Source organism: Triturus cristatus, chromosome 9 (genome assembly GCF_964204655.1).
Source record: "Triturus cristatus chromosome 9, aTriCri1.1, whole genome shotgun sequence".
Classification (NCBI taxonomy): Eukaryota; Metazoa; Chordata; class Amphibia; order Caudata; family Salamandridae; genus Triturus; species Triturus cristatus.
Window position 1 is genome coordinate 526,387,175 of NC_140592.1, and position 24,909 is coordinate 526,412,083.

At 42.3% G+C, this 24,909-nt stretch overlaps 1 protein-coding gene across 2 annotated transcripts in view; it reads right to left on the bottom strand.

Moving 5' to 3' along the window:
• LOC146798240 (sulfotransferase 6B1-like) overlaps positions 1-24,909 on the bottom strand; it is a 464,989-nt gene that overhangs the window by 48,641 nt on the left and 391,439 nt on the right. For both annotated transcript variants that reach the window (XM_085625520.1, XM_085625519.1), the window contains one exon: positions 6,897-7,053. In XM_085625520.1, the coding sequence (XP_085481646.1) occupies positions 6,897-7,053 (157 nt within the window). The remainder of the gene's footprint in view (positions 1-6,896; positions 7,054-24,909) is intronic.

A 24,909-nucleotide genomic window follows, 5' to 3' on the forward strand; every position in this document is an offset into this window, starting at 1 on the left:
AGCCTGACACGAGCGACCCCTTTGTTTGCATCGGACAGATTGGGATGCCCTTGGACGACGAAAGGTTTTGAGAACTGGGATACGATTGGCATTAGCAGAGTGGGTGATCTCTGGGTGAAAGGCGCGGTCAAATCCTTTGCGGTGCTTCAGAGTGAGTATGAGTTGAGTGAGAGGGAGTTCTTCAGATATGCACAGGTTCGCCACGCTTTGCTGTCGGTCTTCGAGGCTGGTACCACAGTGCCTGCATCTTCACCACTCGAGGACCGTATACTTGATGGTCATCTGCCCGATAGTACGATTTCCTTGATCTATAAGAAATTAATCAACAATCGGGCGGACCTCCTTGTGCGTCTTAGGGAGGCCTGGACCAGAGACGGGCTGGAGTTGGATGACAAAGACTGGCAGTCCGCACTGTCCTCCCCGAAAGAGTCCTGCCCGTCTCCGTCTCGTCCAGCTCAGAATTCTTCACCGTGTTTATGTGACGGGTCCTCGTTTGGTTGTGATGGGTTTTTCTTCGGTTGTGTAGGCGTGGCTGTGGAATGAGCGCCACCTTCCTTCATATCCTTTGGGAGTGCCGTGAGGTTGCGGCGTATTGGCACCGTGTGCATGCTGTAATGGAGTGTGTCACTGGGGTCGCTCTGTTGCCTGGAGCTCGTCGATGTTTGTTGAATGTATGGGAGCCGAATGACTACAACGTCGCCCAGGCTTGGGGGTTCCCGACGGCCTCCTACCGTGTCAGTGTGGAAGGAGAACATGGACTGGTGCATGTTCAGAGAGAAGACGGTGTACCTGGTTCGGGGCAAGCCTGGGGCATGGGGTAGAATTTGGGGTCAGTGGAACACCTACCGAGGTAACATCTGTACGCCCCCTTTTGTAGATACCCCGGACACTTCTCTGTCCCCCTGATCCTGAGGTTCCTGGAATACTGTACCCTTTTGGCTGATTGTTCTGACTTCCCCGCTGCCTCCCCCCCCCCCTGGTCATCTCTATTGTCCTCCTGATTCTCTACCTGGTGTGGTGGGATCCCCCCATCGGCGCTCGACACCGTCTAGACTGTTTCTCGCCTTGAGTTTTGTTTTATTGTTTGTTTGTTTGTTTTTTTTCTTTTAAAATTTAAAATATTTGTATCCTGCCTAGCTTCTGAGTTGCCCAGAATATCTCCTGTAACCCTGCTGAGCCTCTGGGGAGCAGTCGCTGCTTCGTGATGTTACGCAATTGACATGCATATACTAGCGGCCGGCCCTGGCGGTTGTAATCCCATAGTTGTAATGATGCTATTTTGCACAATAAAGTTAAAAAAAAAAAAAAAGAATGTTTGGGAAAAGATTGGGAAGAAACTTTCTTCTATTAAGGATTTCTTATTAAACTTAGGTGGTCTTATTTCCATTAACCTGTGTTATTTTTATAGTATTAATTCTAAGATTAGGATGTCTGTGTCATAAAAGAAAGAAAATACAGAAAAAGTTAAAAAGAGAAAATTTGAAAAGAAGGCAAAATAAGAAACAAGAGAGGGAATTTGAAGAAGTAGAATTAGAGGAGATGAAGGAAAGCATGTATAAAACAGCTAGAAGAGAAGAAATTGGGGAAACAGATGTAAATTAACTGAAAGGAATTCATTTCACTTTCTTGACAAATTGAAACAAAATTTTAATGGTGTGGTGATAAAATCACCAAAGGGGGGATTGATGGAGCGGGTAGTACAACATTTTGTATATCCCCTCTATTCTGCATGAGATCACTAATTGAATAATCTATTAACTATAATATTTTATTAAATGAGCTTTGCATGTTTTATTAATCAACATTATTAATATACAAAATATACGTGTGATTTGCATTTTGCCTGACTAAATAACCTTTATGACTAAAATCCGTACGCATACTAACAGTAGTATATGTAATAAATAGAATATTGCATGGTATACGTTGCTTTTGTGATGTCTCTGTAATGTTGCCCGAGAAGACAACGTAAAGGGTGAATATAAACGCTTTAAATGTCGCTATACGCTAGATAAATACAAGCACATAGAGGGATTAGTTAGGGGTTAACATTAGATGTATTATTTCTATGCATTAATCACTCTTTTGTGTTTGTTTCGCTTAAGTTGGCGTTTGGACCTAAATAAAATGGCTGCCGACGCGACACGACGATGTGGGCACTGTCCCACGAGGCGTGGAGCGAACAGCGCATGTGCGACAAAGATGACTGCAGCTTCTGCATGACCTGTAACCCACTGTACTAAGGCAAGGTCACGGTGGGACAACAGCCAAGTGACAAGACAATGGACGTTTACAAAAAAACAGAATGGACTGAATATGTGACCTCACCCCTCAAACTGTGCTAAACCCCATCGGACGATCTCAACCAACCAATCACGACCGTACAAAATTATCAAAATGTAACTTTTACTGTGATTTTATTATAAAAGTACATGGTAGAATAGAGAGGGACCTACCTACCTACCCTACTAACCGATGACCACGACGACGATGGTGACGCTACGGGAACTCTACTACTTAGAGTGACTACAGCGTTCCTGAATCCTAAATGGTCCGGATGCTGCCCAATTACCTGATGACTACGAACTTTTCCTAATTCTATGGGCATTGACAGATGCTTGCACGTCTTTGGTCTTTACTGATCTTGGAGACTGTGGCGTGCTGAGCACAAAACTTGAACATTAATCTGTTTTGACGAATGACGACAGACTTAGAGTACTACAGATAGTCAGAATAGATAAATATGTGTTCTGTGATTTAATTGAAAATTTTATATAAACTCTCCAAACGCAAATTTGACCTTGCTAAGAAATTTTAGATAAACAGCTATTGATTAACAAAGAATGAGTTTGTGGTTTATTGAGAAGGGTAAGATCTAAATCTTTAAAATGTGTTTTAGCTGGTTCTAGATCACCATCAACCAATCCAACTATTTGGTCCATTGGCCACGTGGGAGGAGTGCCTTGATGTTTAGGATTGAGCTCTGTAGGTGGAAGGGACATTGATGTATATTCTGTAAATTAACTTTTCTTTCACTATAGGTTAATAGGCATTCCCCTCACATGTAGAGCGCTTGAACCGCTCATCCTCTGACTGTAATCAGACCGGTGAATGGTCAGTGTGAGTGTTGGTGATATGGGCCCCACCAATGACTGCATGTGTAAATGAGTTAGTGTGACGTCAGGTCTGTGACACAGGGAGGATATCGGTACGGGTTTGCTTTCTCCGTTACCAAGGTTTCTGCGCTCCATCAGTACCGACTGGCTTTGCCAATGTCGTACAATGATGCTGTAGAGCATTGGAAGTAAAAAATAAATATTGTCAACACTGTTCTGCATCCGCTAAGAGGAAAAAAAACTAAAGGTACGATGATGATGCTGGCCACGTCACTCCATAGGCATGCCCATGCATGATGACGCATGCATGCACATGTCAAAAGAAAGGGTACACAGTTTAGTTCTCTCAAATATGAACAATACATCAGTAATCATATAGATCCACTTCTGGGGACAGAAGTTTCAAGATTTTCACAGTGCTAGTCAAGAACATTTGGTATTTCTGTCTAGATCAAGGGATGTAAGTGATGGTAGAATGCTTTACAGGGAAAACAAACAAAGTGGATGACTGGAATTCTCATTTACTGAGTTATTTCAGTTGTTGGTGGCTGGATCTAAAGGTATTTTCTAACATTGCAAATAGATGAGGTCTCTGCACCGGCAACTTTCATGTTTCAAGGCTCAATGATCAGGCCCGTGTGCTTCTAAGTTGGTAACCAGATCCAGAGGCGAAAGCAGTGGACAACTTGCTACACGAATGGAGGGATGGATCTAAACTGCGCCTCCCACCTTTGTTATGATTCCCTGAGTGTGTGTTCAGCTTCAAAATACATTTGATGGCAGGTGGCTTTCACCACGCCCAGTTATATTTTTAATGGCTTCATCCAGTCAAGAAGTCTTTCGTTTCATGGTCTATTATATTTCTTGTATATCTAGCCACCCAATTTTATTAAATAAAATTTGCAAAGGGCAATGTGTGGATAGATCACCCAATACACTTTACCCAAATCCCAAAGTTACGTACATGGGCCATATAGGCCTTACTTCTTGCCTTACGATTACTGCTCAAAGTATTACTTGCCACGTAAGTAATTTTGGTTCCAAGACATACATATGCACACAGACGAGCACAATTCACATTTTTATAGAAAAATATTTTAATCCTGAACTTTAAGCTAATACAATATGTACTGAATTTCATCATTGAGGAAACTTTAATTGATTTTCTTACCCTCATCAAGCAAAGCATGCGCCGGCTGACAAAGGAATAAAATCACTCCTTTTTATCAAGCTGTTCATATGAGGGACAAGAAAACTGAATATGATGTGAATGTAACACTACACCCTCAATAACAATTTGGAATACGGGACAATAAACCAATCACACCACTCAAAATACTTGGCAGCATTACTTCATTTGGAGAATGTGTCAAATGAGAAAGAAGAGATAGTTATAAACAATGACTTCAGGGGTTTTCTAGTCCCTATCAAACATCATTGCTGTTATTAATTAAGGAGGCAGGCAATATGTCATACTTGTTTTTAGGACAGCTGAGTGATTGATGCCTTTGATGGGTCTTGAGACCTAGAGATGGGATTCAAAATCATCCAGTGATATATTTCAGAAACGTTTGGCACAGACATTCAAGGTAGATGCCAGTTTGCTTATACTGCTAAGAAGGCTCTGCTGCCCTTGGATTTGAGCTTGACACCTCAAAATGCAGAGCAGATAGGTAGGTTGAGTATGATATTTACATGTTGGTTGGAAGACTACAATAGGTCACGTATGCCCTAAGTGATACGTATTTAAATGCTTGCACAATCCAGCAACCTAATCAGAAGTGTACTTTATAGGAGCCACTTTAATAACTTTCTGGCTTCTCAACTATAGTCTCTCTCCTCCATTGATCCTTGCTACTTAGATTTGTGCTCTCTGCAGAAATCTTTTCTGTGTCCAGGTATGCTAGCATAAAGGCAGTAACAGTAGTCCGGTATCTCAACAGTAGGAGCCTTGTGCTCAATACCATAATAGAGTAAGCAATGAAGAAAATAATCTGCTGCTTTTGTGCAATTTTTCTGCCCACGTGAATATTCTATTCTGGATTGGCAAATGTTACAACCTCATTATAATATAAAATATGTACAGAGAATGGCAGAGATAATATACAATGTGTGTAAAAATGGAGATGCTAATTTTAATGCTTTTTATAATTGTTATAAAATGATACAAAACAAATTACTGAAAAAACTCGGCCCGGTTAGTGGAAGATAAGAGTATTGTGATGGTTGGTGGAAGACATATTCTGAGCAGGTATATAAGAATAGAGTTCCTTACATGGAAGTAGAAGTAAGAAGGTACTCTGAGTAAGTACAGAAAATATCCTAATGCAATTGTAATATGGTGAACGGGATACTCGCCCACCAAACATCAAGTCAAGCCCAAAGATAGCACTGCATAATACACGTCAGCATAGAGGCACATAATGAGACCCCTCTTAGTAGCACAAATGTATTTGCCTGTTCAACACCCAGGGTTTTCTATTAAAAGCAACATTTTTAGATTTGTACATGCACAAGTCGCTGTTACTGAGAAAATTTGCTCCTGAATACTGAAAGAGGTGCTGAAGTATCAGAAAGATTCATTAGTTCCCCTTAGGGGCTATCTGTAAAACCTGCGGTTTTCAGCTACTATCTTTTGAAAATTGTGTTGTGAGGTTCTCCGAGAATCTGAACACTTTTGTTAGGCAGAAAAATCTACCAGGATAGAGAAGTTGAGACAACACTGCAGCCTTTTAAAGCAAGTTTGTTGTACATCCCATGAAAAAAGGAGATATTTTGTTTTAAATTGAAGCTCACTTTGTTGTGGTACTATCTATGGTATTTATGTTTTTGTTGTCGTCGAGCTGTAGCTAAAAGGACTATGAACAAATTTAAATCTCCATTGATTGCTAACATATGTTATATTTCACAGCAACAGTTCAATAAAAATACAGGGCCTCATTACGATGTTGGTCGGAAAGCATTTGGAATGTTTTCTGACCGACTCAGTTTCGGTGAGTCCGACCGACTGATTATGATGTTTCCGAACACTGTTTGGTCGTACTCCCATTTACTTCAATGGGAGCCAGTGTTCCGACCGACTACACAGGCTCCCTTTGAAGAAAGGGGTGGTTGTGGAAAACCTTGCACCCTGTGGAGGGCACCCCATGGTGCCTGCCACACTGTGCATGGTTGGAAAGGGAGGTGCCTTGGGTAACCCCACAGGCCCCAACAGGAGGCCTCCGGGTGAAGGGTGGCCTGCCATGGGCCCCCAAAGTCAGATTCCGACAGCCGATCCTTGTCAGACAGACTGATTCAGAAAGGCTGTCCAAATTCGACATCATAATCGTTCGGTCGGAAACGTGGTCCATAGTGAATACTAGTTGGCTATGACCAACTTGGTGTCTCCGAATGGCGTTCAGACACGAATCGGAACCGAGTCAGACAGTCCTAATGGTTTCCAACCATCGTAATCGGTCAGTCAGAAAGGTTTCCGAGTCGGTCAGACGCAAGTCTTCCAACACGGATTCGGACTAACCGGATGCCGTTCGGAGCCTTTCCAACCGACATCGTAATCAGCCCCACAGTTGTAAAATGTGTTTGAGAGCTATAAAAGTATATATGTTTAAACTTTGCAAAACACCACTTTCCCTTTAGAACGCTGTGGACATTGTGACCTTTGCAGTGAAAGTCTGAACTAAATGTTTGAATTAAATTGTAAGATTTCTGGATAAGATAAAAGCATCAACATAAACAACAAGCACATGTCAAAAGTAGAAGATTCATAAACAATTTGAATACCTTTTCTGAAAAGAACTTGACCAAATGAAGCATTTTTTGTTTTATATTTCTCTTGCATTGACCCAAAGGTCCCCCCTTCTGCAATGGATTGAATTTGTTCTTCTGTCAAAGAATACTGTAAAAACTCAACAATCTTCTTAACACCAGCAGTGAGATCCTAAAAAAATGAAACACAGTTGCAGTTACCATCAAGGTGATACATTCTAAAGAACAATTATGTGGCGACAAGCGGGGTACTCAGTAGTCAAGCTTGTCGTAACTTCTAATGGAAGACACCACAAGTTAATACCTCAAACCGTCTTTCAAATAAAAAACTCCTGGGTAAAAAGATACTTGAAAAAGGGAAAATGTCCTCTATGTGCTGCGGAAAAGATACATTTGTTATGATCAACCACGCATCCCAAGTTTCAATGATGGGAGATCATGCACACACACTGCCAGTTTCTACAATGATGAAGCATACAAATACGTTTTGTTTCCACAATAGTTCAGAATGAACACACATTACCAGATTCAACACGGTTTATCAGACACACACAGATGTAACTAGCTCTCATTGTGGGCCAATATGTGCACACACACACATATATATATTGCTAGTTTTTGCAATGCCTCAGAATGCATATATATTAGCAACCTTCTACAGCTATTACTCCAATAATTTTGACAGCTAGGCTAGTGGATGAAAACAATGTTTTTCCAATACAGAACTGTAAGATGCTTATCATAGGCTGATGAAACCTGTAGATTCTGCGTGGCTCAAAAGAGCACAAAAAGCTGGATGCAGTGCCTGCAGAAAGCATGTGGATAGTCTAGAAGTGAAATGTGACTCCAACTGCAATTGTGAAAAATGACCCCTCCCCTGCTTTGCTGTGTCTGATCAGCGGGCTTTGCTTGGTGGCCGTAACCCTTGCAGGCAGGCTGACCACTTAAAATCTGCCCAAGTACTCCCAGTATTCCCCAGAGAGGCTTTTAAGAAGCTAAGTTTATCTTCTTTCCTGCGGTCTGCACAGTCTTTATATTGCATAGTAATTCATCTGATCTATGTATGTGGTATTTCTATAGCAAGAACCTAGACAAAAGGCAGGAGACGGCTGTACTAGGTCAAAGATAAGCATAAAGTCATCGAGTAATAGGAGAGGTAAATGGGCTGTGGACAGTTAACGCATTGTGATGTAGTTGTCTTTAACAAGGTGAGCCTTCAACCCTTTCCAAAGTTTGAGCAATGTTGGGGCAGGACTGATAGGATACATGGATGTTCAAGATCCAGTATGTACAGATGGAAAAGGCCTGCTATTTTTTCTTTTCTTTTTTACTCTTCTTAGGATCTGATTATGAATGGGCCGGTTAATTCGGACCCATGCGTAAACTCTTGTTTACGTGGTGGTCAGAATTACGGGTCTGAGGTCTTTAACGCATCCGATAATTATACAATGTGTTAGATAACTCAACCTTTGTCAAATTTCGGCAGCCAAACATAGCGAAATTTTACAGGGAAAAGCATACGTTATTTACAGTATCATGTGGATTTTTGTGCGTTAAACACCAAAATCTGCAGGTTATTCCCCACAAACTCTCAATAGGTGTTATTTATCACACCCAATAAATAACGTACCCCATGGTATAGTTATTTATTAGGTGCGTTAAATAAGACCTAAACTCGTAATCAGGTCCTCCTTAGTCTGCAGTCTGATGATAGACAGCCTGAAGGGGTGTGCTGAGAATCACCTGTGTAGGCGAGCTTGTCGGCAAGATAAGTGGGAGTGCTGGTCGTTAAGTCTTTGCAAATCATAAGTTGGTTTTGAAGATGATGCAGGCAGGCAAGGTGAACAAATGGACTTCCAGCAGGATTAGGGTGATGTGATCATATTTCTTCAGGCCCTGGACGAGGTATACTGTGGTGTGTAGGTTGCCCTTCAGGGATGACAGGGTGTAGTCTGGGAAGATATGGAGCATGGTGTTACCACCATCCGGATTCAAGAATACCAGGGCTTGAACAAGTTAAGATGTTTCTTTCTGGAAGACACAGTTTACATCCTTTAGAAGAGAAAGCTGGTACCAGCCATCTTTTTTTTTTTTTACAATGTGTTCCTTGAGGGTGAGGTTGGTGTCTAGGATGAATTCAAGTGACCTGACATTCAATGAAAGTTGAGGTTCAAGGTTCATATCATTGAACTAGGTTTGTACTGTTTCTTGTTTGTTGTTCTTGCCAGATAAGAGTTCTTCTGTCTTGATTGGGTTGAGCTTCTGGTAAGAGCTGGACATCCAAGTCTAGATGCTGTTCAAGGATAAAATCAGTTAGCAGTGCAGCCTTCCTGGTGTTGTACCTAAAACTGTACTGCATCATTTTCCCTTTTCCACTGCAGGTGATTGTCTTGAGGCTTTGTTTCTCTCAGTGTCTTTGGTTACAACTATTTGCTGGGCATGTCTGCTGTGGGACCGTTCCATCACTTTCCTTTCCCCTTCCTAGTGCCTTTGAAGTACAGGGTGTTTGATCTTCAAAATTCAGCTATGTTTCTGTCCTTCCTCCCACACCATGTGACCCCTCCCTGAACCAGCTAGACTGCAACAATCACATTGACCACCTCCGGTGGCAGCTGAAAGGGATTTAGATTGTCCTACTCAATCTCCAGGCATACAGGTGGAGGCTTTAGAGTATGCAATACAGCCTCAGGGCTTCTTGACATATCATTGTGGTTGTGTTATTCATTCAAAACTGAACAGACAGACTTTCAAGGGTAGAGAGCAAGGCATTCAGTGCCAACCGAATTGCTCTCAGTATGAGCAGGATGACATGCTGAATACTCTCCTCTGGAGATCGAAGGCCTCTGATCTCCAGTTTCTTCAGATGAGAACTCCACATATGCATTGATGCAACCATTTACATTATGTCCATGGCTAGTGAAAGGTAGGACATCCCCTGCAAGAGGTGCTCCTCCATCTACCACAAATTTAGATCTGAGTCAGTTTCCGAGGATGCCGCAATTGTGTCTGTCAGATCTCTCCTCTGTTGGAACCACAGCTTACAGAGGTACCACTGGAGAGCCAACACATGCCAGCATTCATATGTGACCAGATGGATGCAGGAGTAGAATCCAAGTTTCCTCCTGAAACATAGGAATCATACTGCAAATGTCTCAGATTCTCTACAGAGGAGGAAAGTATATGAGCGATGTTATATCAAGTACTGCCCATATAAAGAGGAGGCGATGATAGGGCTCTAGGTGAGATTTGGTCTTGCTGAAGGAAAAGTACAATGCTGTTGCCTGCTGGCGGTGCAACACCATCTGCCACAAAAAGACTTTGAGCAGCCAGTATCCAGGTAGAGGAACATGGAGATTTCCAACTTCCTGGAGATGGGCTGCAACCTCAGCATTCACCTCTGTGAAGATTCGAGGAGCCAATATTGCTTTGAACAAGATAATGAGTGAGCTCTACCAAACATCTCAGGTACCTTTTGAGTGAACGCAGGATCGGTGTGTGGACATACATTTCCTGCAAGACAAGAGACACCATCCAGTCTGCCACTACCAGTGCCAAATGAAGCTAAGGAAGAGAGAATGTCTTGAACTTCTCATTGTAAAGGAAAATATTCAAGAACCTGAGGCCTACGTTGGGACTCAGAATGCCATTCTTCTTGGGGACCAGGAGGTGCAGGGAGTAGCAACCTTGCCCAACTTTCTGCTCTGGCTTCACTGCCCTTTTCTACAGCAGTACTGCCACCTGCTGTTGCAGGGAATGAAGAGTGAGTATGAGGGGAGGAGTCTCCTGGAATGGTAGAGCATACCCCTGTTCTACAATCTGAGGGAACCAATGTTCTGAAGTTATGGCCTTCGAGGAATGTAGAAAGGAGGATACCAGACCTCCTCCAACAGCCGCACATGTTCCTACACAAGGGAACTGAAGTAGCTTTCCAGATGGTGCAGGGGAAGAAGAGGAGGATGAGGGGCTTGCCTCCTAGGTATTGGGGTCTCTGCTTTTGCCCATGCCTCTGTCCTGTTTGAAAAGTATGTTTTGCTGCTGTGAGCGCTGTGAGGGTTAGTAATTATGTGGATTGAAACTTTTCAAGAACCCTCAAAACTTCCTATCCTGCCAAAATGTGTTGGCGGAGATTCGAGCATCAGCCACGGTGTCATTGTTCTGTCTGCCTTACATCTACCCAGTTTGAAATCTGCATTTTCTTCAAAATGTCTGTCCCATTGAACACCAAATCCATCAATGTCACCTGGATATTATTTTTAAAAAAACAGACAACCTCAGCGAGCCATGCCATCTAAGAGTCACTGATGATCCAATGGCGCTTACCAAAGAATCAGCTGTGTCCACACCAACTTTAATTATTTGCCTAGAGGCATCTTAGCCATAATGTATCACATCGGAAAAATGCTCCCAGAGGTGATCCAATAGGTTTGGTGAGACTAGCTTGGCCATATTCCACAAGGCATGATTATATCTTCCTATCAGGCATGTCAGTTATTTGAGGGCTAGAACTCCTGCTGAAAAAACTCCTCTTCCCTAATGCCGCCAACTTTTTGATTCCCTGTCTTCTAGGGCCGGAAAAAAGGCTCCAGTAATCTGCTTTGGGCTGCAAGAAGCTTGCACCACAAAGCTCTCTGGGAACAGGTGAACTGAGAAAAACAGTGGGTCCTCTAGACCAGATCTTTACTTTCTAGCTACCAGCCAGTTATCCCTCTGGACGGAAGTCGGTCTTTCCCAAACAGCCATCAATCAATCCTAAAAGGCCTTGTTAAAGGGCAACAATCAACCAATCAATCAGGGGGTTTAAAGTGCGCTACCCATCCGTGAGGGTCTCAAGGTGCTGGGGGGAGGGGCAGCTCCGGATCAGCCAAAGAACCAGGTCTTGAGGCTCTTTCTGAAGGTGTGCAGAGTAGGGGAGCGTCTGATGTAGACTGGGAGATCGTTCCAGGCTTTGGCTGCGATGTAGGAGAAGGCTCTTCCACCCGCTCTGGTTCTGCGGATGCGCAGGGTTTCTGCCAGAGCGAGGTGTGCGGAGAGGAGGTTCCTTCTGGGTACGTGGAAGGAGACTCTTTCGTTGAGGTATTTGGGTGAGTAACTTGAAGGTTACTCTCTTCTCGACAGGGAGTCAGTGGAGGTCTCGCGGGTGTTGGGTGTTGTGCTCATGTCGTGGGATGCCGAGGATGAGTCTGGCTGCGGTGTTCTGGATGGTCTGGAGTTTTCATAGCAGGGATTTGTTGATTCCAGCATAGAGGCCGTTATCGTAGTCCAGTGTGCTTGTTAAGTGTGTGTGAGTGACAGTCTTTCTGGCTTCGGGGGGATACACTTGAAGGTCTTGCGGAGGGTGTTGAAGCAGGTGGAGGCGACAGAGTTGATCTGGCTGGTCATGGTGAGGGAGGAGTCGAGTATGATGCCAAGGTTCCGGGTGTGGTCCATGGGGGTTGAGGGGTTCTGAGGGCAGAGGGCCACAAGGAGTTGTCCCAAGCAGAGGGGGGAGGGTCCGAGGACTAGGACTTCTGTCTTCTCCCAGTTAAGTTTCAGACAGCTGCTGTTCATCGAAGCTGCAACATCTTTCATTTCCTCTTGGAAGCTGAGTTTGGTGGTTTCGGGGTCCTTCATGAGGGAGAGGATGAGCTGGGTGTCGTCGGCGTAGGATACAATGCTGAATCCATGCTGTCTGTCAATAGCGGCGAGGGGGCCCATGTAGATGTTGAAGAGCATGAGACTGAGCATATCCTTGTGGTACTCCGCAATTGATCTCCGTGGGTTCGGAGAGGAACGGTGGGAGTCTGATTCTTTGGGTTCTGCCGGCAAGGAAGGAGCGGAGCCAGTCTAGGGCAGTTCCCTGCATTCTGGAGTCGTGGACTTTGGCTGCAAGGGTTCAGACGATTGTTTAGAAGGCTGTAATGTCTGTTAGGAGATTACCTTATTTTCCACATCGGGCAGGAGATGTTCAAGAATGTCTGCTGCTTTACCTATCAGTGAGTAAATAAGCCACCTCAGGAGTGGGGCATCCTGAAGGAAACTCCATCTGCATCTCAGCCAATATATCTAACCCGGTAAAATTTCTCAGTGGTAAATAGTCTGCCAAGCCAGCTGAAAGAGAAAACAGCAAATTATCTGCCTGACTACTTAATTCCATGTCTTGCTGCAGTGTATCAGGCATCTGGATAGGATCAGAGTCTGAATCAACGATCTGAGGCAATGCCAATAATAATGGAGTGAGCCTTCAGTCTGTTTCTTCCAGAACAGTTTCTTCTCCTATGATCACTGAGCCTGCCTCCTAGTTATCTGCAGGATTTCCGTGGCCTTTGATGGGGTTTCTCCTCAAGGGGCTGCTGGAATTGCTGTTTGTGGCATCGGAGTCAGTGTCAGCAGCCACTAAGATGACGTTGGCATCGGACAAAGGTAAATCAAAGAGGACCTCCGCATTGGCCCCACCCCACATGGTGCCAGAGACATCTGAGGGACAGGGAAACATAAGGCACAGGAGAGGGCTTGCCAGCGTGAATCCGTGAGGATCCCCACAATGGTCACATGGAGCCCAAAGACGCTACAAGAGAAACAGCCACATGTCTGATAATTTCAAACATGGCATTCAGGAAAAATGCGGGACTGGCACCAGGAACTCACGATAGGCCTGAAGTGACATTGGGAGGAACCCGAAGGCTGAGGATAGGGTAGCACTCCTGGCACAGGGGCTGGGGTCAATGACACTGCGGACATTGTCTCTCAAGAGGGAGGGATTTCAACCAATGCCTCTTCGGAAGACAACTCCGTAGGAGGAGAGGAACACTTTGGTGACTTACTTTTTTTTAAATGAAGGCTATTTCACCGTGCGTCTTCTTTTCGTGCATGTGATGTTTCTCCCTCAGAGATTTGGAAGAGGGGAGGATGAAAATGGGGCTCTGCCTGACGGTCTTCACGGGCCATGGATAGCTTGGTCTCCCTTGGCCCTCGGCCCCCGGCCCCAGGCACCAAAAAGATATGTTGTCAGGGTCAGTGATCGGCATTTGTCTTTCAGAATCCCTACAGGGCTTACCATCTGATCTCCTTAGGGGAGACAACCCTAGCAATGTACACAATTTGCCAAGGAATCCAATGAATAAAGTATTTCAGTAGAATGGCAGTGAGCTCCAGGTCCGCCTTAAATAGTGTGGAAAAAAGGGAACAGACATCGATGTGCCAGGGTGGGCACTTTATTCTTCCACTCATGTCACCAGGATGCGGCTTCTGATGGCAAGGTGGTATGAAGAGCTCCATACCGATGAAGGAGGGCTATGACAGTTTCTGGATTCAGATTGGTGCCGGGGGATATTCAACAGGTGAGGAATCTACAAGTAGAAGTAGATATCAGAGCAGTCCCTTTTCACTTTGTGAGGGCTCTGGCCATCACCAAAAATATTATTTATACTGAAACATATCAGTTCCCTTGTAGGTGTCTCATCCTATCACACAACAATTGACAGAAACCTGCATAACAGTCTCTGCTTCATGGCAGTTATAAACTTCTCACAAGCTGGCCTACTCAGCTCAAAATAATCTAGCCGATTCACGACACTGGCTCAGAGTTTAGACAGGTTTATGGAGCCAATTGTAGATAGACTATGCTGGCTGAGATTAGAGCCTGGCGGTGGATGTCCATGTGGTGCACTGTGTTGTAATGCTGACTTACGCGGCGACAGATCATTCCATGGGATTGCCAGTGCAATGGTCAACCCCCTGTCTTTTCAGCACAGTCTAACATGGAAAACAGAGCCCGTGACTTTTCCCAAGAACTATCCCGAGAGCTGGTCTAAGAAGGCCCGTTGGTACATTGCGCCAGCCTCAGCTTACCTGTACAAAGGGTAGCAGTATAGGGCAAGGTCATCTGGGTCAGCAAGAAAACCAAGGGCAGCTGGGAGCCTATATCATGCTCCTGGGGCAGTAGGAGGAGCACTCAGATTGGTAACAGCCAGCTGTAGGGCAATGGCTCTGTGCTGGCATGCCCTCTCATGTCTGTCTCGCGCCCCTTTCCCTCCTTTCTGTGCTGCACACCTTCTCTCAAAAACCATGTCCCATTGTTGACAACATGCTCAATGCAGAAAGTGTCCAGATCCAAGACCTCAGGAAACATCTGTATCAATATGAGATACAACACTATATTGGCATAAAAAAATGTATGTGTTTATTATTGTCAACAGACAGGAGAACAAAAAAGAAACAAGCATTGGTAAATTTATTAGGTTTCGCCTAAGTGATTAATAATAAGCTATTTTTTGTTGTAAGTTGTAGCTAGCTGAGTAGTTGTACAATATAAGGTACAGAAAGACTAAAAGGTGATGCTCCCTGTACATAAACAGAAATGTAGTGCCCCATCATCTGAAGGTGATTTTCTCTGGTAGAACAAGGTTCATCTCTTCTCCCACTTAGGCTGTTGAGGTGGGGCTACTTTCATGTACTGAAAGCAGTCAAATATTTACTTTCCCCTGGGCAGGAAAGTGATAACACCCATCTCTGGCTGGCAGAATGTAACCCTTGCCTTTTGGCTAGCAGATGCTGGCCATTGCCCAAGGGTTGCGAAGATGATGGCCCATGCCTCAGACCGGGGATATAATAAGGCCTATTTGCCTGAAAGGACCTCCACCTCATTATTGGACTGACAGTCAGGGGCATGTGAGGGGTAACTTACAAATCACCTTATCTGTCTCTGTCCCTCACTCAATGCTCTTACAAGTTAGAATTAAGTAAAATAATTTTATGGATTTATATTTTTGTACATCATTAACAGTATGCATTTAGACACATGATACCAAAGGTAAAGACTGAGTTAAAGTGCTTACTTTTGGAACTCATTTTCTATGATAAACAATAGTGTATTTTCTGAGTATATGTTAGCGAGGCAACATTTCTTTGAAAAAAACCCATTTTAAATAACATGCAAGTCAGCTCTGTCACACACTCTGGGCTTTTCCCCTGCATTTATTCTCCCCACACGTTCCACAACACACAGGACCTGATTACGATGCCGGGCGGAAAGCCTCCGACCACTGGAGGCTTTCCGACTGACATCGTAGGTTTCAACTCTGACCGCCGTATTACAATGACGGAGGTTGGAATTGAAACCGAGCAGGGAATCCAACTCTGTTCCAATAGCCTCAAGGAGCCCGTCGGCCAATCGGAAACTGCTCATAATCCCTTAAGGATGGCGTTTCCTCCTTCGGGATTATGATGTCGATTTCCGACAGTCTTTCCATATCAGCCTTTCTGACACGGAAACGCTATCAGAAATTGACTTTGTGAACCCCTAGCAGGGCCCCCTTCTCCCCTGGCCCTCTGGCTGTGGCCCTCACATCGCTGCACCGTATGGCAGGCACATTGAGGTGCCAGCCACACTTTGCAGGGATGTGCAAAAACTTCCATTGTACAATTGGAGCTTGTGCTGTGGGAAGTTACGGCCAGCCGCACAAGCTCCCATTGTAAAATTTAAGTTTGCGACTGCACCATGTGCGGTCTTATCCTAATTGCAGTGTTGGGAACACCGACCGGAGGTAAGTCAGTTTCACATCCGCGGCGATGTCAATCAGAGGCAAATTCGACCAACATCGTAATCAGGCCCATAGTCAAGCTCTAAAATATTAGGATATTTCCATTGCAATTGTTGTTTGCTCATGACCAATTATTCTCTAGCTTGGATGTAACGAGGAACATAGTATTATGTATTCGGTTTCTTCACTGAGACATATTCATTCAAATAGTGTTACATTATAAATGCCACCTGTTTGCTCAAACATCGCCGGATGACATTCACTAGAAGGTGCTGAATAATTATTCATGTAAGGGTCGGTGCTTAGGTGTTACGGTAATGTGTAGTTTATTTTTCTTGTACTCTGATTTGCTGAAGATATTATTTACTCACACCATGATGATTCTGTAAATGTTCGTATTTTCTATCAGGAATTTTGTATAAACCCATAATTTGAGGATGAGTCAGAGATTTCCTATTCTTCTAGGTTTGCCGTCTAATTCCTTCCTGATGTTGCTGCTCACTTAGAATTATAAAAACAATTATATATACTTGTATAACTTTGCATTTGAAAGCCTTCATGGCATTTACTCTGTACTGCTTATTTTTGAATTTTGCAACAAAACCTTTCAAATTTCCATTGATTTAGAACTCAGGTATTGAGTGTGTTGAAATTATTCATAAATTGGCATTATTTAATAAAATTGTATTTTAGTGCTTTGGGAGTTGCCTTAATGCTAGGACACATTGCCTCATGAAATTGAGGTTCATCACTGTATCTGATCCAGTGAAATGTGGGCTATTTGGTTAAAGTCAATTTAGGGTGTCTTGACATTGTGGTACAGTGTTTGCTCGACAAAATTGTAGTAGCAGAAGATGGTTGCATGTGAAAGACCACCTCCTTTTGCTGTAAGGGTTCACTATTTTCTCTGGTCCTAAGAAATAATGAATTTTTCAGTGTGGATTATCCCATACAGATTTTGCAGATAAACTGGAGTTTCAGTGTTTTTACTGAGCGATGTGTAGTGTAAGTATCAACTAGGAAGAATGATTTTGATTCCAGATTAATTTTGGTGTGCTAACAGAGTGTTGCTGAAGTTTTGTATATGAGATGGATCGCTATGCTATATTTGAAACATTTGGTTATACAATGCTGATTTTGGGTACATTTGGTGGTTTGATCACTGTTGATCTCGTGTACTAATCATATTCGTAATTTCGATTTTGAAAATGTTTATTTTATTATTGTTTGGTTGGTTATTGCATTTGTCGAAATTAAGATCTCGAGATATTGTGGTTTACCTATCTCCAAAAGCAGATGTGTTTTGTGAAGCACCGCTTGCACACAAAGAGGCTTTGTTTTGGATTAACAACTTTTCTTTTCTAGGATTGTGTCTAATCTGGATTGGTGGCTTTATCCCTAAATGCACGGGAGAAAGTTCATCATTTGGGGTAGACTGCCACTGGACGGGAGTCTACCTAGTGTGGATTATGGTTTAAATAGTGCTGAAAGGGTGACGTTCTTGTTTCAAGTGTTTGTAAGATTTGCCCTATTCTAATGTGCTGATTTCCTTCCTAGTTAGGTTGAGCAAACTTTATAATAAGTAAAATGTTAAATTCAGAGAAAATCCTCATAAAAAAGAAATAATAGATTTGATGCTACACTTCGTTATTACAATACAAAAGTTATAAACAATGTGTAAAAACAACACTGATTCAAATGAATAAAAATTCTAAAAGTCTACAAATTTCCATTTGGTTAAAATCAAAAATAGATATTTTGATACAGCAAATTCAATCTGTTCAGTTTTATCTGATCTTAAATTCAAGCAGAAACTGCTTAATGCATGCCTCATGCCCAGAGAACTACAGATTGGAATTCTTAAAGTCCTTTTAAAAGAAATGATTCGATGGGCAGAAAAAACAAAATGCGCTTCTGATTCAGGCCATAATTTACAAGAAGGACACAAGTCTGTACATCCAACAGCCGAGCGCCATTTGCTGCGAAAGCAGTTCACTGATGGGGACCCGTAACTAAATTTCTTGCTTAGGGTGAGTCTATCCAATCATGAACTGTTCAAATTGAAGATTACATTTTAGGTAAAGAAATCATTAGTCACCTTTCACACATATGCAGCCAATATCATGTTTTCAATTGATTAAACATCAGTTCAGGGTTGTCCCAGGCTACGTGCAGGTCTAACTTGTACAACCAGCATTTAACATAAAGAAACCATAATAAATTACAAGACTTATCAAGCCCTTTCAATTGTGCAAACACTTCCTTATGGGATAGAAGTGATTTATAGCCCCAAAGTTCTATCCAACAAATTAGTAGGTTATGAGTTGCAAAATGTGCTATATTCTTAAAGCCTAGCTCAAATCGCAAGGTGTCAGTGATGCATTTTGGGGCATATTGAGAATTGCTCTCAAAAAGCTATTTTCTACTTTTACCAGACATGTAATATTATTTCTAATCCATTCTGGCAAGGAGAGGCAAATGGATTTATCAAATTTTGTATGCCCAAAGGAGAGATACAAATATGTAGCGTATCATCAGCAAAGAGTAAAGCAGGAACTTTGTCCATCCAATTTGGAGGTATGGTTATTAAAATGATAGCTGGTGCCTATTACACCATTGATGTTAGTATTTAACCCCTTCAGTGCCCATGACGAGCTGGACTCGTCATGGGCTGCGGTGGCGCTGTGCCCATGACGAGTCCAGCTCGTCATGAACTCCGCCCGCTAATGGAAGGCGCGGCACTGGGCGGGGAAAGGGGCGGGCATGCAAGGGGTTAAAGCGGGGGAGAGCAGACATCTGACGGATCATATACTCTATATTAATACAGTCTATCAGTTGTCCCTTTCTGCCCAATCTCACTTGAGCATAATTGTTGCTGTAAAGATGTATTTTCAGATCAAGCAAGTTACACGTCATTTATACATTTTTAAGTGAAACCTACAATTTCTCCCGAGATATCTAATCAAAAGCTGACCTTAAATCAAAAATCATTACACACAAATGGCTCATGGTCAGGGTAAAAATTTTCCAGAGAATTCAAATAAAACGAAAAACCTGGTCGATAGTGCTCAAAACCTCTCGACTTGCTTTGCAAGCCACCAAGAAATGGTACACCTAAGCATAAAAACTAAAATCTCAACCTTTCTGTTAACAGTGTAAAGCTTACCTTTAACGTAGAGTGGGAGGTGCTTAAGACGTTTTCAGCCCATATAAGCTCGGCACACAGAAACAAAACAGGAGGTAGTAAGGCAGAGGGGAGGTCTTGTATAGACGATAGTTGTAATAGAAAGGGGACTGCTAATATTACTGCTTGTTGATTTATTATTTATACGCCTGTGAAGGAGAAGATACTTCTCATGCAGACAGGACTTTGATGAGGATGAAGATTGATGGGTAACAAAGCCTGGGCTCTTGCTAGGAGATTCAGGCTCAAGAGGAACAGAATCGGTTCAGCAGGACATACAATTGTAACAACTAATCCCATTCACTTGGCCTTACATTGTTCTGGGTGTTTAAGATATAGGAGTCAGCTCACATATAAGTAGAGCTAGCCACCCAGTAAGGCACCATCCTCATTGTTCTGACTGGAGCTCACCTAATGACAAAAGGTGCAGCTGCAAAATACTGTGTAAGGGATGGATGCACTCTCTGCAGCACCCAATTACCAACTTACAAGATTTTCACATTTTCACCTAACACTTCACTTGTAAAATAAAATTAAAAAAACATTAAAAACATTATTGCCTTATGTAGAATAGCTATTGTGTTTGAGGTATAGGCTAAATGCGACCTTATAAAGCAGAACACATGATGAACTAATTAATGAACTTACATCTCATTCGTAAAAATGAAATGCTTCAAATACTAGGAAAGCAACTAATGACTGCTGATGTCTGTCCTGTTTATAAAATAGCGATTGCAGGACAATGCGCCTTTGGGTAATCTTCCAAAAAGACAATGACAACAAAGCTGTGCTAGCCACCCACAGGGCAACAGAGAATAGCTATTTAAATATAAGGTGCCCAAAGTGTATGCCGTCGCTGGCATCGATACAAAACTGCTTATTCTTTGAGAAATTATAATGTTACCAAGTCTAATGTGTGCAGTAGAAATACAACAAGCATCTGCAAAACCTATTGGTCTCACTTCTGCACCTTTTGGCTTTGTCAATTGTTTTTAGTGAAGCTGTACACCATGGATGCTTGAAAATATTTTTCCACAGGCCAAAAAGTTTGGTTTATGGTGTGGTTAAGGGCCACGTTGATGCCAGAATTGTCGGCATCAGGGAAGAGGTGGCTATAAGGTGGGCGTAGGTGGAGAGAAGCATATACATGGAGTGGACTGTGAGTAGTGAAGTTATATTAGGAGGTTCAATTCATATTGCCTTCTAAATTATGCCCCTAGTCTGTAGAAGAGTCACAGATTTGACAATACTGTGTTATCCTGTATCTGAGTTGCTATCCCTCTACTGTACCTTGCGATAAATGTTCTGTACCTGCTATCACTACGTTTAGTGAGTCAAGTGTGCACAGTAAGTATTTGATTATTGAATTGGAATGAAAGAGAATCTTGGGCCTCACATTTTCATTGTTACTATAGTCTCTTATCTGAAAACATTAGGACTGCTTAGAAACAAACTCAGTTAAGCTATCAAGTGCTGTAAACACTGTGACAAAGTCTTCCTGCTATGTGGAGACATGCACTATGTGTTGCTAGTAAAAGGAGTACAATGGGCGATTCTTCTAATTGTCATTTGTAATGTCCATTCACACATTTACTTTATTGCTTATGATTATATCATTGTGCATTTTTAGGTTCTTCAAGAAAGACCTACTTAGAAACACGATAATTGAAAAGAAGTGTACCAACAAGGGCTCATGCGCCAATTATGTTTTTCAAATGTCATGCACCAGTGGTGCGAGAATAATTTTAGGAGTGGGGGTCCTGCCATTAAAGTTACATCACTGAAATCATAGGGATTGCGAAAAATCCACGCATCACCCAAAGCACAAAGCAGCAAATGTATTCTGTAGGAGAATGGCAAGAGTGTAATATGTAACTAGTGGTACATTTTGGGATTTTGGAACACACTGCTGCAAATATATTACTAATGCAGGTTGTGGTAGTGCACTGTCATTTACAGACAAGACATTTTCCAATTAAATGAACACTAAATTTGCAGAGACGCCCAGTCCTACTTATAAAACTGTACAGGGCACATATAATAATGTGTGGAAATTGGGTTTCAGAGAATATTACATTTGCACATCACCAACTTAATTGATTTTTTTAATCCTATTAAAATCTTTGTTTCCACCCCACTTCAGAATTACAAAAAGTATGCTTCATGGAGCTTTCCTAACAACTAATATATTCTAAAACATTTGTGCATTTAATTTACAGGTATTTCAATTTAGTCGTGTCCGAGATTATACAGTTAATTTTACAAAATCCTCTGATTTTGCAATCAGAAAAAGAAAAGTAAACACCAAACCCCGGAGAATTTTTTTTTTTAAAGAGTGGCAAATGGTACATTTTAAAGCATATATATATATTGAGAAATAGCACTGTAGAAATAAATACAATACCCACTGCAAAATCTTTTTTACAGTGGCATGTTAATACTGTTTGTTGTGTGTGCTGCTAATTTGCTTATTTAGTTGACGTTTGTAAGATGGCAAACAGTTTTTATTCCCTCTTGTACAGCAGCCACTCACTCTCCTTAGACTGTCTGCCCAATGCTTCTTTTTAAGGAGGCGAAGCAGTCCCCAGGTTTCTATCTGTCCTGAAAGCGCTCCGTGTTCAGAAAATAAACAGTGAAGAAAATACTTTCTTTTTTAAATAGCCAACTTTATTGAAGTTTTACAGCATGACATCTTATCACACTGTGGAAAATACTAGCAAAATAAATGAGAGACATTTTGGGCTGATTTGGGTACACGAGACGTACAATATTACCATCTCAAATTGACAGGGCATAATAATCATACCATTTACCCCATATCAGCGCACGCTTCCGGGGGCAGCCACTCGCCTCGAAGACAGGCTTTACTTTGAAAATACTTTCTTAAAGGCTGCAGATGGTTAACCCCTTCGCTGCTAGGCCTTTCCCCCCCTGTGCTAAGCCATTTTTTGGCTATTTGGGGTAGTTCGTGCTTAGGCCCCTGTAACTTTTTGACCACATAAGGTATCCACGCCAAATTTGCAACCTTTTTTTCCAACATCATGGAGATTCAAAAGGTACCCATGGTTTGTGGATTCCCCTGGAGGGGACCCAGAAATTAGCCAACATACACCTAAATGTTTTTTTTGCGGAAAAATGGGAAAAAAGGTCTCCAGATGAAAGCGTCTGTTTTTTTCCCTGCAAATGGTATCAAAAAAGGGGTTGTAGTGCTAAAATCACTATCTTCCCAGCTTTCAGGGACAAGCAGACTTTTGTCAGAAAACCAACATTTTTTACACAGTTTTGGCATTTTCCTGGGACATAGCCTATTTTTGCTATTTTTTGTGCTTTCAACCTCCTTCCAGTTAATGGTAGAAATGGGTATGAAAGCAATAATGGATCCTGGAGAGCTATACATTTTAAAAAAGTAGACGAAATTCTGAATTCAGCAAGGTGTCATTTGTGTAGATCCTTCAAGGTTTCTTCATAGAAACTAACAGTTAAATATAGGAAAAACTGAAAATTAGTTGAAAAAAACAGCCATTTGCATCAACGTTTTCACCTGTAACAACTTCTAATTATGACAGCTGTATGAAAACAATATGCCGTTACATTTGCTGGACCTTTCTGATTGTGGGGATATAGAGGACTTGTAGGTTCACCAAGAACCCAACGAACCCAGAGCCAATAACTGAGCAGCGTCTTGCAATGATTTTTTATTATGTACCGGGTATATAGCAATTATTTTGGGGAAATATATACATGGAAAAATTGGTATGAAAGACACTTATGTATTTCTGAAATGGGAACAAAATATAGAGTTTAGAAACAGTAGATATTTGCACATTTCCGAAATTGGGAGCACCCATACTAGCATGAGAATTATAGGTCATTTTTAAAATGACTTCTTTTTTACACAATATCTTTCATTTGGAAGGCAGAAATGCATCGAAAGTCAATAGGTAATAACAGTTGCTCCACAATTCTGAATGGCCCTAAGTCCCCTGAAAAAAATGGTACCTTATTTGTGTGGGTAGGCCTAGTGCCCGCGACAGAAAACGGCCCAAAACGCAAGGTGGACACACCACATTTTCAGAGTGAAAAATGACCCTTTTTTTTTTTTTTTTAAAAGTGCCGCGCTGTAGTTTTTGAACCCTAGCTCTGCCGGCACCTAGAGAAACCTAGTAAACCTATACATTTCTGAAAACTAGACACCCGGGGGATGCTAGGGAGGTATGGCTTGCATGGATCCCCAACGTTTTCTCACCCAGAATCCCCTGCAAACCTCAAATGTAGCTGAAAAAATTAACACTTTTTCCAACTATTTTTGTGTGGAAAAGTTGTGGCATCACCGGGCTGACACAAATTTCCTACCACCCAGCATTCCCCCAGGTCTCCCGATAAAAATGGTGCATCACTCATGTGGGAGGCCCAAGTACCCGCAACAGGCAAGGGCCCAAAACGTATTGAGGCGACATCAAAATTGTCTATCACAAAACGACCTGGTTTTGCAAGGGGGGTCACCTGGGTTTTTGGCCCCGTGCTCGGCAGCCAGCTAGGGAAACCTACCAAACCCAAACATTTCTGAAAACTAGACACCCAGAGGATTCCAGGGAGGTATGGCTTGCATGGATCCCCTAATGTTTTCGTACCCAGAATCCCCTGCAAACCTCAAATTTAGCTGAAAAAAATCACTTTTTCCACACATTTTTGTGTGGGAAAGTTGTGGCATCACCAGGCTGACACAAATTTCCTACCAACCAGTGTTCCCCCAGGTCTCCCGATAAAAATGGTGCCTCACTCGTGTGGGAGGCCCAAGTACCCGCGACAGGCAAGGGCCTAAAACATTTTGTGATAGGCAATTTTGATGTTGCCTCAATATGTTTTGGGCCCTTGCCTGTCGCGGGTACTTGTGTCTCCCACACGAGTGAGGCACCATTTTTCTCGGAAGACTTTGGGGAATGTGGGGTGAGTGGAACGGTGTGGATCCACACAGATTCCAGAACTTTCCACCACAGAAATGTGAGGAAAATGTGTTTTTTATACACATTTTGAGGTTTGCAAGGGATTCTGGGTAACAGAAACTGGTGAGAGCCAGACAAGTCACCCCATCCTGGATTCCCCTTGGTGTCTAGTTTTTTAAAAGTGTATATATATATATATATATATATATATATATATATATATATATATATATATATATATATATATATTCATATATTCACTGAAAAAATCATAGGTTTCAGGGGTGTTATGGTTAGCTGGACATTTCCCTCGTACAAACCCCTAGAAATTCCCCTGTTATAGTTAGTTCAGCTAACTATAACTCGCGCCCCCGCAATGAACT